Consider the following 18,324-nt stretch of genomic DNA (forward strand, 5'->3'; position numbering starts at 1 on the left):
GAGAGAAACATCAAACCACCTATAAGGGAGCCCCAATCAGGCTAACATCAGACTTCTCATCACAAACCCTAAAAGGTAGAAAGGAATGGAATGATATTTTCAAAATACTAAAAGACAAAGATTGCCAGCCAAGAATACTCTACCCTGCAAGGCTATCCTTCCGAAATGAGGGGCAAATAGTATATTTGTCAGACAAACAAAAACTGCGGGAGTTCACCACCACACAACCACCCTTACAAGAAATCCTCAAGGGAGTACTGGGTTTGGTTCCTGAAAAATAACTACCACTGCCATAAAAACCCAAGAAAAATCAATACCCACTAGTATAATAAAAATGGCATTCATGAAGAGAAAACAAGCAAACAAAAATGCTATCTACAACCTCAGGAACCAACAAACACAGAAACCAAACAGTAAATCAGAAAGCAAGGAACAAAAGACACCTAAGACAACCAAACAACCAATAAAATGCTAGGAATAAATCAACACCTTTCAATAACAACTCTTAATGTAAAAGGCTTAAATTCCCCAATCAAAAGACACAGAATGGCTGACTGGATCAAAAAGGAGGACCCAACTATATGCTGCCTACAAGAGACCCACCTCACCCATAAAGATTGACACAGACTAAGAGTGAAAGGATGGAAAAAGATTTACCATGCAAACAGAAAAGAAAAACGAGCTGGAGTAGCTATTCTTATATCTGACAAAATAGACTTTAAACTAAAAACCATAAAAAGAGACAATGAGGGACACTACTTAATGATAAAAGGACTGATCCATCAAGAAGACATAACAATCATAAATATGTACGCACCCAATGTTGGAGCAGCCAGATTTATAAAACAAACTCTATTAGACCTAAAGAAGGAAATAGACACTAATACCATAATAGCAGGGGACCTGAACACCCCACTGTCAATATTAGACAGATCATCTAGGCAAAGAATCAGTAGAGAAACACAAGATCTAAACAAGACTACAGACCAATTGGAATTGGCAGATATCTACAGAACATTCCACCCAACAACTTCAGAATATTCATTCTTCTCATCAGCACATGGATCATTCTCTATAATGAGAACTACAAACCACTGCTGAGAGAAATTAGAGAGGATACAAGAAGATGGAAAGATATCCCATGCTCTTGGATTGGAAGAATCAACATAGTGAAAATGTCCATACTACCCAAAGTGATATACAAATTCAATGCAATCCCCATCAAAATTCCAAAGACATTTTTCTCAGAAATGGAAAAAACTATCCAGACATTTATATGGAACAATAAAAGACCACGCATAGCCAAAGCAATGCTGAGCAAAAAAATTAAAGCTGGAGGCATAACACGACCTGACTTTAAGCTATACTACAAAGCTATAATAACCAAAACAGTATGGTACTGGCATAAAAACAGACACACTGACCAATGGAATAGAATAGAGAATCCAGAAATCAACCCACACACTTACTGCCATCTGATCTTTGACAAAGGCACCAAGCCTATTCACTGGGGAAGGGACTGCCTCTTCAGCAAATGGTGCTGGGATAACTGGATATCGATATGCAGGAGAATGAAACTAGATCCATACCTCTCACCGTATACTAAAATCAATTCAAAATGGATTAAGGATTTAAATATACACCCTGAAACAATAAAACTTCTTAAAGAAAACATAGGAGAAACACTTCAGGAAATAGGACTGGGCACAGACTTCATGAATATGACCCCAAAAGCACGGGCAACCAAAGGAAAAATAAACAAATGGGATTATATCAAACTAAAAAGCTTCTGCACAGCAAAAGAAACAATTAACAGAGTTAAAAGACAAGCAACAGAGTGGGAGAAAATATTTGCAAAATATACATCTGACTAAGGATTAATATCCAGAATATATAAGGAACTCAAACAACTTTACAAGAAGAAAACAAGCAACCCAATTAAAAAATGGGCAAAAGAGCTAAGTAGGCATTTCTCTAAGGAAGATATACAAATAGCCAACAGACATATGAAAAAATGCTCAACATCACTCAGCATCCGGGAAATGCAAATCAAAACCACATTGAGATACCATCTAACCCCAGTTAGGATGGCTAAAATCCAAAAGACTCTGAACGATAAATGCTGGTGAGGTTGCGGAGAAAAAGGAACTCTCATACACTGTTGGTGGGTCTGAAAAATGGTGCAGCCTCTATGGAAAATGGTATGGAGGTTCCTCAAACAATTGCAGATAGATCTACCGTACGACCCAGCTATCCCACTGTTGGGAATATACCCAGAGGAATGGATATCATCAAGTCAAAAGTATACCTGTTCCCCAATGTTCATTGCAGCACTCTTTACAATAGCCAAGAGTTGGAACCAGCCCAAATGTCCATCATCAGATGAGTGGATACGGAAAATGTGGTACATCTACACAATGGAATACTCCTCAGCTATAAAAACTAATGAAATACTGCCATTTGCAACAACATGGATGGACCTTGAGAGAATTATATTAAGTGAAACAAGTCAGGCACAGAAAGAGAAATACCACATGTTCTCAGTTATTGGTGGGAGCTAAAAATTAATATATAAATTCACACACACACACACACACACACACACACACAAAACTGGTGGGGGGGAGAAGATATAACAACCACAATTACTTGAAGTTGATACGACAAGCAAACAGAAAGGACATTGTTGGGGGGGAGGGGGGAGGGAGAAGGGAGGGAGGTTTTGGTGATGGGAGCAATAATCAGCCACAATGTATATCGACAAAATAAAATGAAAAAAAAAAAAAAAAAAATTTGCTGAGAGTAGATCCTAAATGTTGTCACCGTACTTAAGAAAAAATGGTAACTGTGTGAGGTGAGGGATATGTTAACCAACTTGATTGTGGTAATCATTCCACAATATATACATATATCAAATCACCATGTTGTACAACTTAAATTTATAGAATTTTTTAATGATACCTCAATAAAGTTGGAAAAATTCTTTTAAAGGGACGTATCATGTGATTATCTCAATAGATGCCAAAAAGCCATGTTAAAGTTTAATATCCGTCCCTAATAAAGATTTTGATGGTGAAATACCGGAAGTGTTCTCATTACAGTTAGAAATGAGGGAAAAAAAATGCCCACTCTTTACTGTGTACTCATCTTTCTGTTTATCTTACAAACATCATTAATGACTTTTACAAGAAAAAAAGATTATGAAAATTATGAAGCAGCTTTGAAAAAATTTATAGTGTTATATAAAATGGAAAAAGTAAAAGACAACATTGTACCTACCTTCACTATGATTAAAAGCACACGTGAGGCAAAAGCTGGAAATGAGTGAGAGGCTGTGGAAGTGCATATGTGGAGTTTTTCCTTTACTTTATTGTTGTCATAATATTGCTTGTGTGTTAGATTTTTAAAAATGGAACTAAAAAAGGAAATAGAGAATGAAGGCAATCAGGAAGAAAGGAATCTGGCTGCTATTGAGTGGCTCCCTTTGCCTGTGGCTCTGATCGTTCTTAAAGAATCTGAAGCCTCTTTGCATCGTCCTTTCAGCTGATCAGGAAGCTAGGAAATCCTTCTCTGTCCTTAACTCACTCTGGTTGTCAAAGCAAAATTAATAAATGAGATATTTATGGCTCCAATAAGGAGACATTGGTGGGTTTAGGAAAGAATCTAGGAAAGCTCTAGGAAGGAGCTATTGATGAAGAATAAACTGAGAAGGCCAAATTTCAAAAACAGGTCAGCCTATGTTTGAAAAAAATGGTGTTGTAATGATGAAAGGAATCTATGAGGATTCAGAAAGTTCATGGAAGTATTCATAGTGTCTTTTAATTCAAATTTTCCATGAATGTTTTTAGATAGGCTTATATGTTTATTGTTGGTAATTTAAAAAATAGAGAACGAGGGCCGAGCCCGTGGCGCACTCGGAAGAGTGCGGCGCTGGGAGCGCAGCGACGCTCCCACCGCGGGTTCGGATCCTATATAGGAATGGCCGGTGCACTCACTGGCTGAGTGCCGGTCACGAAAAAGACAAAAAAAAAAACAAAATAGAGAATGATGCAAAGACAAGTATAAAAATCTGTGTAATTGAGCACTGTGGCACAATACAACAAAGTGTGACGGGGACTCTCTGGAAGGCAGTTTGCTAGTATATTTCAGAGGCTTTCACAGTGGCTGTCAACACGGTAATTCCTCTTTAGGTGATTTTCCTAAGGAAACAGGCAGAGTGATATACAAAGATTTATGTTCAAGAATATTCATTGCAGCCTCATTTTTAATAGTAAAAAAAGTAAAAGTATACAATCCAAATGCCCAAAAATAGGGAACTGCCAAAATTAAATTATACATTTATACAAAGGCATTCTTTACAGACAATAAAAATCATGCTTAAGAAGAATATTTAATGGCATAGAAAATACTTAATGGTAATGGAGAATAGGTTCCTAAATAGTATATATCATATGATTCACATGTTGTGATATATTCATACTTAAAGGATAGAAAAATAACAATGTGTCAAAATGTTAAAAATGACTTAGGGATGAGTATTAAGATAACAGGTTTTTCTTTCCAGTCTTTTCTGCATTTTCCAAAAATTTTTAAATGAACATGTATATTTTCATAGATTTTTTTTAAATGTTATTAAGGTTATTCATAATCCTAGTGCTATAGATAACCACTGACAGTATCTTGATGATGTTTCTTTTATCTTTTTTTCTGTGCATACATAAGTACTTTCTACTTTTACATATACAGCATTAGAATAATACTACATTACAATTTTGTATTTCCACCTATCCTCATCAACCATTCCCCTCCCCCTACTCCCCCAGAAAATAAACTTAGAAGTTCTCGATACCATCCTAGGAATAACTCGAGGGGTTTTAATAAACAGTGATTAATCAGTTGGTGATTGTACATGCTTTGAAAATATAATGATTAACTATAGAAATGGATAGTTTATTTAGAAGTTTAATAAAGAATTCTAGTTTTGTGTTTGTTTTGTGTTAAGTATAATTTAAAATCAGATGGTGGTTAAATTAAATGACCTTTAAGGTCCTTTGCAATCCTAAGGTTCTGAGCCTAATGGAACATTATGTCCAACTTCTTCTTCATTAATTATCCCTTTGGGAAACCTGGCTGTTCAGACCACAAGACCATAACCACATTGTGCTCTAATTTCAGGCAAAGTGTTCGGGAGGAAATCAAGGTCCCTCAAGAGCTAACCTACAAACTTAAGCCGTGAAGTGACACACAGATCTCTACAGATATTTTAAATTTCTAGATTAGCTAAGATATAACTATTGTCGTTATCAGTAGAAAATACAGTATGTAAAAGGATCAGTTCAAAAGACATTTTAAGATGGAGAGGGGCCTGGTTGTAAGGGCCTCTCTGTTCAGACTGGGGATTTGTTTTTAGAATTTATCACCAGGTCTCCTCTGTTAATTGTGACTTTTAACTAAAAGAAAATGCCTAATTTGGTATGTGTCCTAGTAGCCTTCAAGTTAAAGTATATTTTCAGTTTTTGGAAAAGGAAATTATGGGAGGCTCTTCCTGGTTGGCCATCACCTGCTATTTTAAACATATTCTTTATGTATATACATAGAAAGAAATAATACCTTTTCAAAGCTAAAAGGACTAAAGCTCAGATATATTATGACCAGGTAGAGCAACAGCAACAAAGGGAGTATTTCTCCTTCACAATGCCTTTGTCTTATAATTAATTACTCCATGTAAAAGTTATTTTTGAACTTTCTGTGGGTTTCAGCTAAATTATGGAATTATTTGCAACAGTAACTTCAGGGGACATAAACAGAAAGAAAGCATTATTTTCTTCCTACAGAAACATGGTATTACCAGAAAATGCTCCATTGCTATCAAATTGATATAACCTTATCAAATCATTTTTTTTAATTGCTATTTGGAACCTATGAAAAACTTGTTCTCTTAAGGGATGGGTTCTTCTTTAGCACTGAAAATAGATATTGCTTATGAAAATCTTAGATTTATGGTTGACTCAGAAATGAATACTCAGTTCTGGTTCTTCTTCCCATTATTGTCTTTGTCAAGAAGTATTTTTAATGAAACATCTAGGCATCTGCTAACAAAAAGGCTCATATGTAGACTTAGTACAACACTCAGTAAATGCAAGGAGTTGCTTTTCACTTTCTAGTCTTCTCATCCAGTTGGCTTTAAAATTTTTCAGTTGAGTTTAATAGTTATTTTCCCATTAATGTCACATGGACAATCTGACATGTCCTCCCTTCGTTGTTTTCGCCTTTCCCATTTACTAGTAATTATAACCTCCACAGCATCCTTTCAACAGTCAGTGCTAGAAAATAAGCATCTTACTCCAAAGATAAAAAGCACCCAGTCACACAGGAGATCTTTAGCTGATTTAAGCAAATTTAAAGTCCAGCACAGCTTGAGCAACAGGCTACTGCTTGGTTATTGTCTCATTCTACCCTGTACCTCTCACAACAGTTTTCATTCTTAAAGCATAATTGGTGTATTTGCTACTATACTATGCAAACTTGGGTATTTATTTGTAATTCTATCTCAAATGTGTACTTTATTTGTGTTTTTTGTCTTCTTTTTCAGCCTCATTGACAGTTATTTCAGTAAAAGCCGTCTCTGGCATGATCACTTTTTCTGTGACGGATAAAATGCAGCTAACTTATCCCATCTTCTATATCATGTTTATCATCATGATAGCATCTTGTGTTTTTCAAGTCAAGTAAGTTAGCTTCTACATACTCACTAATCTTTCAACATTCCTGTGCTGTTCTGAGCATTAATCTTTATTGGCTTCAGATGATAATTAAAATGAGATACACTGATTTGTAAGGGTGAAGGGCCCACGGCTTATCCTCAGCCAACATGCCTTGCTTTGTCCTTTGCATCCAATCATAAGTTTTTTTCTAAGCATTGCCTTCATGTCTTGTGAGTTCTAAAGTACAGCCATAATCCAGCTAAGTGTACTTTGATACTTTCCTGATGCTCTTCTGCTTGTAATTAATATCCATCGTACACAGGTTGTCATTAGCAATAAATCAAAGGGGCAGGTCCACATCCAGGATTTCATTCTAAATATAGGAAATGCATGAACCCTTCACCTTCATTTCTTAGCTCATGCTCATTAATTGTCCAGGGATGGGTGAAACCAGACGTTTGGCCGGGAGGGAAATCCTTTCCCCAGAACTTTACATCTTTGGCCAGAATGTTCTTTGTACCCATGGGATTGCAGAATGATTGTTTTATGTTTCTCTTGGGGCCTAATAGCAGTGACATGGAACATTTTTAATGTCTGCTCTTCTCTCCCCCTACCTCCATCTGCTCTAATCACTTCCCTTCCATTTCATATTGTGATTATGCCTTTGCCTGCTAGGCTCTGTTGAGTTGACCAGAAAGTTTTCTGTTCACCCCAAAATGCTATGCGAAAGCATCATCCCAGTGCCAGCTGAGAAATCAGAGCTCAAACTCAGAATGAGAGTGGTTCCTGCTGTAGGTGTTAGAAGTAAAGTATAATTGTTACGGGCTGGATATAGGTCTGTGGAGAATTACTAGAGAAACCCAGTGCTTTGTCACTGTTTTGTTTGTCATTTCCTTAGAAGACCAAGTGTGTTTCTAATACTTGAATCTTCTATTTTGTTTCTTCTCTCTTTCTTCTGAATTAATCGGTACTGCTACAGTATCTTTTGGGATTTAGTGATTAGCGCCATTGCCTTTATACTATGCTTTATGAATGTAAAAAGCCAATAGAATGGAAGGTAAACTGAATCCTATCACCCTTGTTTCAGTTCCTATAGCCATCACACTGTAGAAGTGTGGTTCTCGGTTGCCTATAAAAGTTAACCTCAGGAGGCTTGTTTGTACATATATATGTGTGTGCGTGTATACATGCACATACAAGCATGCATTTATGTATATCTACATGGGTGTATGTACACACACACCTAGGTTCTACCCACAAAGTTTTTTTTTCAGTTGCTCTAGAGTAGGACCTAAGCATTAGTGCTTTATTAAAGCACCCAGGTGACATCAGTGTAATTCACTGCTTTAGAAAACTGTCTAGTCCCTGACAGGGTAGCATAACACAGTTGTGGGAACCTGAATTCATGTTGGTGGCCAAAATGAGAACTGAGCTCCCACATGTGCTCTGCAGCTGGAGCTTGAGCATTGTTTTTGAAACATTCAACATTCCTTTACTTCTCCATCTTCTTTCTTGGCACGTGGCATGTCAATGGATATCTGTACTATTCCCCAGATATGATATTTAACAGATTCTAAGGTCTATCCTAACGAATCAACCCCAATGTGATACTGGTCCAGCAGCTTGAATCGCTTCCAACTCAAACTTCTGTGGCTTCGGAATATGATTAATTGCTTTTCATTGTTACTGTTGTTGGTTTAAACAGACCATAAAACCTGACATCTGATCTCATACATCAGATGCATATAAGCTATGACTGCTGATTGGAAATGCCCTTTCACTGCACTTCCTTTCCCTTTGTAGTTGTAGCTAAAGAACATGCATTTCTTGAAGTTATTGTTAACTTATTGCTGAGTGTCTCCTAGAGCCAGAGTTTTAGTGAGTGTCTTCTGCCCTAGGTTCCTGAATCAAGCCACGAAACTCTACAATACGACAACGGTGGTGCCAGTTAACCATATTTTCTTTACAACCAGTGCCATTATTGCAGGTGAGTTTTGGCTTTTTATCCATAGGTGATTCCACCCCCACCACAAGTATAATGAAGTTTCTTTCAGAGTAAATGGGAGAATCAAGGAGTCTTTAGGTTATAAGGAACCGTGCAGCCTGTATCCCCCTACCCTCCACCTGGCGTCTGAATTTCCTCTCCGACATCCTCTAGGACGGGTTATTCTACATGGTGTGAATGCTCCCCATGCTCTCTGTCTCCTGAGGCAGCTCAGTATTGCTTTGGATCACTCTCATTATTTGGAGAGTTCTAATGTTAGAGCTGAAATTAGTTTCCTCATCAATTCTACACACTCATCATAGTTCTGCTTTCTGGAGTCTTCCCCTTCCCAGCCATTCTGATAATCATAGCAACATGAAAGATCCTCTTGAGTCTTGTTTCTGAGCCGAATATCTCCAATTTTATTTACTCTTCCCTGTATGCTCTTCACCAGCTTCATCAGAGAGTGGAGTCCAAAACCAAATTCAGTGTTCCGGGGAAGGCCTGATAAATGGAAAAAAAACTATTACTTTCACTGTTCTGGCCTCTGTTTTTCTTCTGTTGCAGTTCTTTTATTTTTATGGACTTTTAAAAAATATGACAGACACCATAGTGTTAAAACAAAAATTATATATTTGAAACTTGATCCAAACCAAAATATAGTAGATTCAAGTATATCATTTCTAAATTTGGTATTGGTATGCCCTAGCTGATTGGCTTATTATTTAATGTGTTCACCACCTTCTACCTTGGGAGTTCATTTCTCAATGCAAAGTTTATGTATTTTGGAAGTAATTAGGGAATATCTGTTTACTAATTGGCACATCTTTTTTATTTCATGGCAAACAATGTGACTGCCAGTTGGCAATTTTTTAAAGTAATTAATGCATTTTCTGTTTCCCAAAATTAAACCTTATATTTAAAGAAAAAGATTATGTCCCAAGACATCTCATTTTTAAAAATTATTATTATATGCTTGTTGATAACAGAAATGAGAAAAGATTGTATATTTGTGTGTCCTAGAATTATTGGTAGAGGAAAATAAGGCCAAAAAGATCTATAGGCATGACATACAAACTAATAGTTAATATTAATGTGCATAAAGATGTGTAAAGAATGTAGTTCCCCTGAGTAAAAGATATTCTAGGAGGGCTGGGTCTTAATATTCAGCACATAGTAGATGATGAGTCAGGGAGGCTGGAACTTTCTGGGAGTGATAACAGTTCGTCTGATGTTATAGGCATGTGGAATGGAGGTAAAACTTCTTGACTAATGTCTCTCTGCCTCCATCAAAAAGTATAGCTTAAAGTTAAAATTAAATACCATATTTTGCATACTAAATTAGTAAAGTTTTTGTTTGTTCTTTTTATTGCAATAGCCAATGCTGACAACATTGACAAGGCTACAGTATAACAGGCACTTCTCATGCAGTTGGGTAGCATGGTACCGCGCTGCTAGAACTGAGTTTCATAGTTTTTAATCAAGACCTTAAAAATGTTTTTACTTTTTGATTCTACAAGTCAACGGCAACAACAACAAAATATTAAATAACCCGATTAAAAAATAAGCAAGGGGCTGGCTGGTTAACTCACTTGGTTGGAGTGTGGTGCTGATAACACCAAGGTCAAGGGTTGGATCCCATCCCATACTGGCCAGCTGCCAAAACATAAATAAGTAAACAAATAAGCAAGCAAGCAAAGGACTTGAATAGATATTTCTGCAAAGAAGATATACAAATGGCCAACAAGCATATGAAATGGTGTTCAACATCACTAATCATCAAGGAAATGAAAATCAAAACCACAATGAGATATCATTTCACACCCATTAAGATGGCTACTGTTAAAAACAGAAAGTAACAAGTGTTGGTAAGGATGTGGAGAAACTGGAACTCTTCTGCACTGTTGGTGGAAATGTAAAATGATATAGCCATTAGAGAAAACAATATAGCTGTTTCTCAAAAAATTAAAAATAGAATTACCTTATGATCCAGCAATTCCCCTTCTGGGCATATATCCAAAAGAATTGAAAGCAGGGTCTTGAAAAGATATTTGTATATTTATGTTCATAGCAACATTATTCACAATATCCCAAAAGTGAAAGTAACCCAAGTGTTCATCAACAAATTAATGGATCAACAAAATGTGGTATATACATACAATGGAATATTATTGAACCTTAAAATGGAAGGAAATCCTGTCACATGCTATGAACCTTGAGGACAGTACACTAAGTGAAATAAGCCAGTCACAAAAAGACAAACGTTTTATAATTCCACTTACATGAGATATCTAGAGTAGTCAAATTTATAGAAACCAAAAGTAGAATGGTAGTTGCCAGAGGCTGGGGGGAGGAGGAAATGGGGAGTCGTTTAATGGGAATAAAGTTTCAGTTTTGCAAACTGAAAAAGTTCTGGAAATTGATTGTACAACAATGTGTATATACTTAATCCCACTGAACTGAAAATGGTTAAGATGTTAAATTTTATGTTATATATATGTCTACAAATTTTTGAAAAAGAAAAAATGTTTCTACTCTTTGAAACAGAATTTTACTTCTAGAAACCTGTTCTAATGACAATGAAAATTCTAAAATACTGGGAAAAAAATAGGTACAAAGAAGTCATTGCTACTTTATTGTTGGGCCTTAAAAACTAACGCCACCTTAAGTGACATTACAAGCGGCGCCATTATGGGCCCACAAGGGCATATTAACGTGGCAGCCTAAGACAGCGCCGGGAGGAAGTAGGGTGGGAGTGTCTGCGGGAACCTTGCCTTAGCCCTTATTGGCCAAATACGCACTTCTGCACTTGTGAACACTGTGTGATTGCAATAGCTAGGCATTGAGACAGGATGCATGCTCTCATAATCTTTAAGCTGATTGGAGGATGTAAAAACTTCCCTTCCCCATTTGCCTTTAAAAGCAAGTGCTTGTGTGATAATAAACGCAACTGCTCGACAGAACCCCCGCCATGTCTGAGTGTCCTTTAACAGGCGGGAGCATCTGAGTGTCCTTTAACAGGCTGGTTGGGGCTGGCGGCTGTGCTCACCTCTCTTCATGGCTCTCTTCCTCCGTCTCCTTCCAACGGGGACCAAGGAAAGAGGAATCTGGGCAATCCGCCTGCCCACCAGAAGGGACAAAAGGAAGCAACAGGGCAGAGAAGTGCAGGGACTTCCCCCTGTTACGGTACTCACCCTGACACACAGGCAGGTTACTTCATGGTGACTACTGTGGTTGCAGGAGCCACTCCGTTGGTTGATCACCCTTTGTCGACCTTCTTTCAGGACTGAGCAGCCGGGGGCCTCACTCGCTCGCCTTTTACCCACGAGTTTTAAAAAACACACGGGGCACCACTCTGTCGGGTCAGCCGGTGGCGGACCCAACACTTTATTAAAGAAAAACAAGTTTAGAAATAACTTAACATGCCCTTAGAGGAATATTATGGTGCATCAGCTTAGAATAACATGAAAACATTAAAATGATTACAAGGAATTATGTAATAACGTGCTAAAAAGCTTCCAAAATGTTCATTCATGGAACAAATATTCATCAGATTGGATGTGGCTTCTCCCTGTAAGGAGTTCATTCTCTAGGTGAAGAGGTAAGGTCACGACTGAGAAAGCTCCTTGAGGACAGGACTTTGTCTCGTCCACTGTGGTACCTCCAGCATCTAGAGCAGTGGCTGCCACATAGTAGATGCTCAATAAATATTTGTTAACCAGCTGGCAAGGCTAACACCAGACACAGCAATTTAATTCCAGGTGATATATAATTTAAAGATATTTAATAAAAACCTCTATGAAGGATTTGGGACTTTAGACCATGAAGAAATCATTGAAACCAACAGGGAGAGAAGAAAAGCTAATCAAAGTAGACGATGCATCCTTGTTTTCCTTTCCCAAGAAGGGAAGACCAGAAGAAGATGGGAGGGGGAGGGCAGTGGAAATGGAGCGGAGGTAGCACTTCAGGTGCTAGAGTAACCTGCATTGCCTGAGTCAGCATGTGACACAACTGCAGACCACAGGGCACTGCCAAGAGCAACAGCAGCTGGCAGGAGTTGGACCTGCCATGTCAAAGGCACCCTCAGGCCATGCTGCTGACCCCTGACCTAAAACTGTGGGTGGGAAATGGTCTCTAGGGTTTTGGGGTTTTTTTGCATGTTCCAGTGGGGCAATCCTGGACTGGATAAGAAATTTCTGCTTGCAAAAGTTATGTCAATTATGTTGATTTTATAATAATGATAATTATATTATATAAGGTCTACAAATTTATGTTCTTTTTAGAATGATTTAAAATTAAGTATGCCATGCAAAATTTTTTAACTGAAACTGATCTACTGATGGTGCATTTTAAGGGTAACTATACATAGAAAAAATAATAGATTAATATAATTTTTAAAATAATGTGTAGCTATTGTAAATATTCTTACCCTAAAATTAATTTTGCCTTCTATTCCTATTATAGGGATCATATTTTACCAGGAATTCCTTGGTGCTGCTTTTCTCACTGTATTTGTATATCTTTTTGGGTGAGTAAATGTCTCAGAGGTGAACTGTGAAATTCTATATTTTTTATATAGCATTTTTGGCATTGTACCTGAGATATAGAAAATCAGAAAATAATATAAGAAACATCAGTTTCCTGAGCTCCTAAAATAAACATATTTTTCTACTTAACACCCCACGCAGGGCTCAGTGTCTTTGGCTTTGTGATTTAGGTATCCCTCTGAGGGTTCTGAAACATTGGGGATTCTCAGTTTCAATCAAAGTCAAGATAAATCCGCTGGCTTTTTTAGTTACTCCACGGCTTTCTTGTGCTTTATCAGACCTATGTCACCTTTTGAGGACCCTTAGATAAGAGCTCAATTAGAGAACCATGGATGCCTCTAAGGTCACCCGGAATAAAAGGCCAAGACTGGGGCAGATCCCTAGCTTTGGACATAATAACACCAGATTGTAGAATCCCTTTCTTGTGTTAGTGCCCAGCTACAACCTTCCCTAGAGACTTGGTGGGCATCATTGCTAGCATTGCTTGCAAACAGAGAGCAAAACTTTGACAATATAGGTATAGGAGTTTCTCTGGTCCCAAGTGGCACTCCATTAATGCTTAGCTACTTTTTGATCTGATATGCAGCACAACTGTTGTTATGCAAACTTGAGCCTAGATGGTTTCACGAAACCATCTATCTTGAAAATTCAATTTCACAAGATATTTGGGCAAGGCCAACCTTCTGGGGTCTGGAAACTATGACTATTCTTGTGGCCAAGGACAACTAAATTTCTTAGAAAATTAAAGAATAAATTGTTTTTTCACTTGGTTGCTTGCCAGGAATGAGTCCATAGAAAATGAGACCTAGTGTCTACCCAAAGGGTTTAGAGCCAGAATTAGCTTCCAGATGGTTAAAACCTGGGGCAGAGATTTATTCAAAGCTGCCCAAGTCTTGGTTCTGGGTACAAATATTATTGGCTGCAGCAATTAAGACAAGTTCTAGGCAGTTTACCATGAGAAACAGGATGGACAAAAAACCAATGGAATTTATGTTAGCATGTAGAATATGGAGCTCAGTTATTTAACACCATGTGCTGTTTCAAAGTCTTTGTGTTCTTTACTAATATTATTCTTACAGGTGTTTTCTGTCATTCCTTGGTGTGTTTTTGGTCACAAGAAATCGAGAAAAAGAACATCTGGAGCAGTCTTATATTGATTTTGGAAATATTCCTGGTAAAACATACATTCTTTAATTTATTTTATTTTATTTTTTTTTTACATTCTTTAATTTATAATAGAAAATATTATCCTTATAAATTAATAATTGTTGGTATTATTTTGGGTGTTATGTTAATATAAAACAACCCTCAAAAAGTGATATTTAAGTGCAAATGTTAATAATAATTTATTGAACGTCAGTTTTGCACAAAATACTAGGGATGTAAAAGAACTGACCATGTTTTCTTGATTTGGGTGATTTGAGGGATTTTCTTTTTGGGTTTCCTTACATTGGAAAAGGGTAAGGAAAAAAGTGGGAATGACTGCCAACAGCAGATCCCTGCCACTTGGAGAGCCCCCTAAGGAAAGTCTAAGGATAGAGGGTTAAGCAGCTAAGGAGCATCTTTCCTGGGGAAGACTGAGGTGGCTTGGGCACTGTCGTGCCAAGGTGATGTTCCTCACAGCCACCAGGACGTGAGTCACTTCTTCCCCTCCTCCTTACCCCACTCATTCTGGTTGGGCTAACATGCATCATGTTTCTAGCTCTCGCTCTCACTGAGAAATAACTCGCTTCGTCATGTAGAAAACAGAAGCAAAATCCAGAACAAAGGAAACAGTCTGCTGTGTCCTCACCTCCTCCTCTGTCTACCACTCCCAGCAGTCTCCAGCTTTACTAGGGATGTGGGTGACCTATAGGTTTCCAGATAAGAGTGGAGATGTTCTCACAGCTTCCTCCACCATTGTGTTGGCACTATGCCTTTGAAGTAAAACCCATCAAAGCCTCATTCCTAAGACTGAGAAACTATGGCCCTATGGGATGAATCCTGTGTTCTCTTTGCCATTTGAGCCATCTTATTGGCCAAGAGCATTCAGTGCAAGAATTGGTATGCTTGGCAAGGGTGTGCATTATAGATGACCTGTATGGTAAGAGATTTTTCGATAGGAAATAAAGTTTACTTATTTTTAACTCTACTTTTCATTTCACAAAGCCCCATATGTAGGATCAGTAACAGCATTAGAAGCTACTATTATAGGCTATTTTTCTATGTTGTTATGTGTATTAGACTAAGCATGGAAAAGAAGACAGAACACGGGAGGAAGGTTTAGAGATAAGTGAATACTTCATGCGAATTTCCTGACTGAACCAACCTGATATCCATGCCAGCAGATCCCGTAGGGTGGGGGAGATGGTTCTGTCATGGGGACAGTGCCTGATCACACAGTGAGCCACACGGAGTTCCGTGGGCCTTTTCTTCCTTGACATTTATCTCTTCTGGTCAGAGGGTGACCACATAGTATTTTTTAAAGGGAATAAAACATGGCCCAGACTGAGGAACAATTATTAAGACTTATTCTTCTGTAAAAGCTCAAAAGATTTTTTATGATTATTATCTCCACAGGGAAACAAATGTTGGACCAAATACAACCAGATTCAAATAGCTTATCCTATGGAACTTTGCCCGATGGAAGTGACTCAACAAAGAGCCAAAGTGGAGAGAAGAAAGAGGTCTGAATGCTGAGCTGGATGGCTGTGGGCCTGGTATTCAATATCACCTTTTTAAAACATTGCACATGTTCAGCTTGTGTCAGCAGCTGTTTCATGCTGACATGTGCTAGCATTCATCCCAATCCTCCCTCACCCCAGTGTCTATGGACAGTCAGGGCCTTCCTGAGCTTTGACAGTCCAGTGTTTTCATGGAATGTGATTGGAAGTGTTCCCCACACCCTGGACCGCTCCCCAGTGATATCTAGCGAGCTAGATCTTAATTAGAGACTGGCTGCTCACGCAGGAATGTCACACAAAAATATGCATTCTCAGTTTGGCCATAGAACATGTAGGTTGCTTCTCCCATGTGGCTTGTAGTGTGAGTTGCTTTGCTTTATAGAGACACTGTAGCCCCACAACCTCACTTCTGAAAGAAAGGTTTGAGAGCATTCATTTTTCCCAGGACACCTTTATGAGCCTCCCTGTAGAAATCTCGCCTTTCTATTCCTAAATTAGAAGGCAAGTCATCTCTTCTAAAAACTAGCACTACTAAAATCCTCCTTTGAAAATGAAGAGTCTCTAAAATTGTTTTTAAGTGGCATTCTGTGGCAGTGTATGCCAAAAAACTAAAAGACCCTGGTCGGTGGACTTTTTAAGCATAAGAAAGGGAAGATTTAGGAATTTGGACTGTGCTCTCTTCAGCAGCACATATACTAAAATTGGAGCAATACAGAGATTAGTATAGCCCCTATGCAGGCATGAAGAAATTTGTTAAGTGTTAAGGAAAAAAAAAAATTAGGAGCAATGTGTTTATTTTTTAATAAAAGTGTAGAATGGTGACGTTTTCTTCAGCTGTATCATCCTATTATACTTGAACTGAAACTGAAGGAAAACTTCATATCCTATGCCTTTATTTGTTATAAATCTTATAATTTATCAAGTGGATTTTAATTCTCAGCACAGGTCTCAAAAATAACATTTAAATTCTTAGTGATATTTTCACTACATACCGTTTCTTCCCCAAGTCATTTTCTCAAACTTTGTAAATTCTTCTAGGTAACAGGAGAGTTATGATTAGAGAATTAGATTTCAGCCATTTAAATCTGTGGACATAGAGCACAGCCAGGTAGTCAAACCTGAGCGAGAGGAAGCCCAAGTGCTCCCGTTCCCTGAATGGCTTTTCTGTTACAGTTAATTACACATCTATTAAGACACATTTGCAGGTAGAGCCCATGATAATGTCCATTATTTATGATCTACCTGATTATGATCTAAATGAGAAGAAAATAGGTAGCCTTCATTGTAGCTAACATCAATAATAAGCTGTGTCTTAATGACATTTAAAAACCTTCAGATCACTCTGTCATGTTGGTCCAATATTGTTCCAGCCAAATGCCTTGCACTTGTGTATGTTAACTCAGAACTACTGCTGCTGTAATCTTAGCTACTCTGGTCTTTTAGCTTTGCTCTTTATCATAATCTGCAGTACTGACCAGACTGCCCAAACCTGGCAGCAAGGGAAAGAGATTCGAATTCATCACCAATGTATGAAAAATAACCCAGAGCCCACGTCTGGCTTCTGAACTCGTGGTAACAATTTCTGCCATTGTGGAAAGTGTCCGTTTATTCAGATAAAACAACCATATAATTTATGGCATGTATTACTGAATTGGTCCAGCATGTTGGCACTGAAAGGCTCAGCTAAGAAATGTGTCTGGTGCCTTAAACTACAGATTTCTGGTGTCTCTGAAAACCAGCTTCAAAGATTGGGAAAACAATTAGACTGAAGAGTTTTACTTGAAGTAGAACAACATTTATAGCTCCAGTGCATGGTTTTGAGCATTGGAGAATTTGCACAGATGAAAGCATACGGCCAGTACTTAAGTGGCCACCAACATTTGCACCTATTAAAAGGTTTGAGAAATGGCATTGACTTATGCAAATTTAAGCAATTCAGCAATGCTTTAGAAGTCCAGGTAACACATAAAAAATATATTCAAACCTAATTTTACTTTCTACGTTGCTGCTCCAAAGTAAGGTGAATAGGAGTTTTAGTTGTACTGGCTTGTAAGAGTTTTTTAAATTATACAGAGCATGACAACAGCCGAGGCCAACCCAGTCCTTTTCTTGGCGGTGTGAGTTGGGACCCTTAGCCAACATATGGCTCATCTGACTATTTGTCTAGACCAGGAGTTGGCCAACTTTTTCAATAAAGACCCAAAGAGTAAATATTTTGAGGTTTGTTGTCCATACGCTGTCTGTACAACTATTCAATTTGTGTTGTAGCACGAAAGTGGCCATAGGCGATATGTAGATAAGCGAGCATGGCTGTGTTCCGGTAAAATGTCATTTACAAACACAGGTGGCCTGTCTTCAGGCTGTGGTTCTCCAACCCCTGGTCTAGACTCTCTGCCCTTGCTATGCAGCTTCTTTCCTATTCCTTG

The 18,324-nt window shown here is 38.0% G+C and overlaps 1 protein-coding gene across 1 annotated transcript in view; it reads left to right on the plus strand.

The window, feature by feature from the left end:
- Positions 1-15,907, plus strand: part of NIPAL2 (NIPA like domain containing 2) — an 86,492-nt gene extending 70,585 nt beyond the window's left edge. The window contains exons 7-11 of the mRNA XM_063080134.1: positions 6,593-6,728; positions 8,603-8,691; positions 13,153-13,216; positions 14,315-14,409; positions 15,795-15,907. Of these exons, the coding sequence (XP_062936204.1) occupies positions 6,593-6,728; positions 8,603-8,691; positions 13,153-13,216; positions 14,315-14,409; positions 15,795-15,907 (497 nt within the window). The remainder of the gene's footprint in view (positions 1-6,592; positions 6,729-8,602; positions 8,692-13,152; positions 13,217-14,314; positions 14,410-15,794) is intronic.
- Positions 15,908-18,324: the final 2,417 nt, after the last annotated feature.

Source organism: Cynocephalus volans, chromosome 15, assembly GCF_027409185.1.
Source record: "Cynocephalus volans isolate mCynVol1 chromosome 15, mCynVol1.pri, whole genome shotgun sequence".
In the NCBI taxonomy this organism is placed as follows: Eukaryota; Metazoa; Chordata; class Mammalia; order Dermoptera; family Cynocephalidae; genus Cynocephalus; species Cynocephalus volans.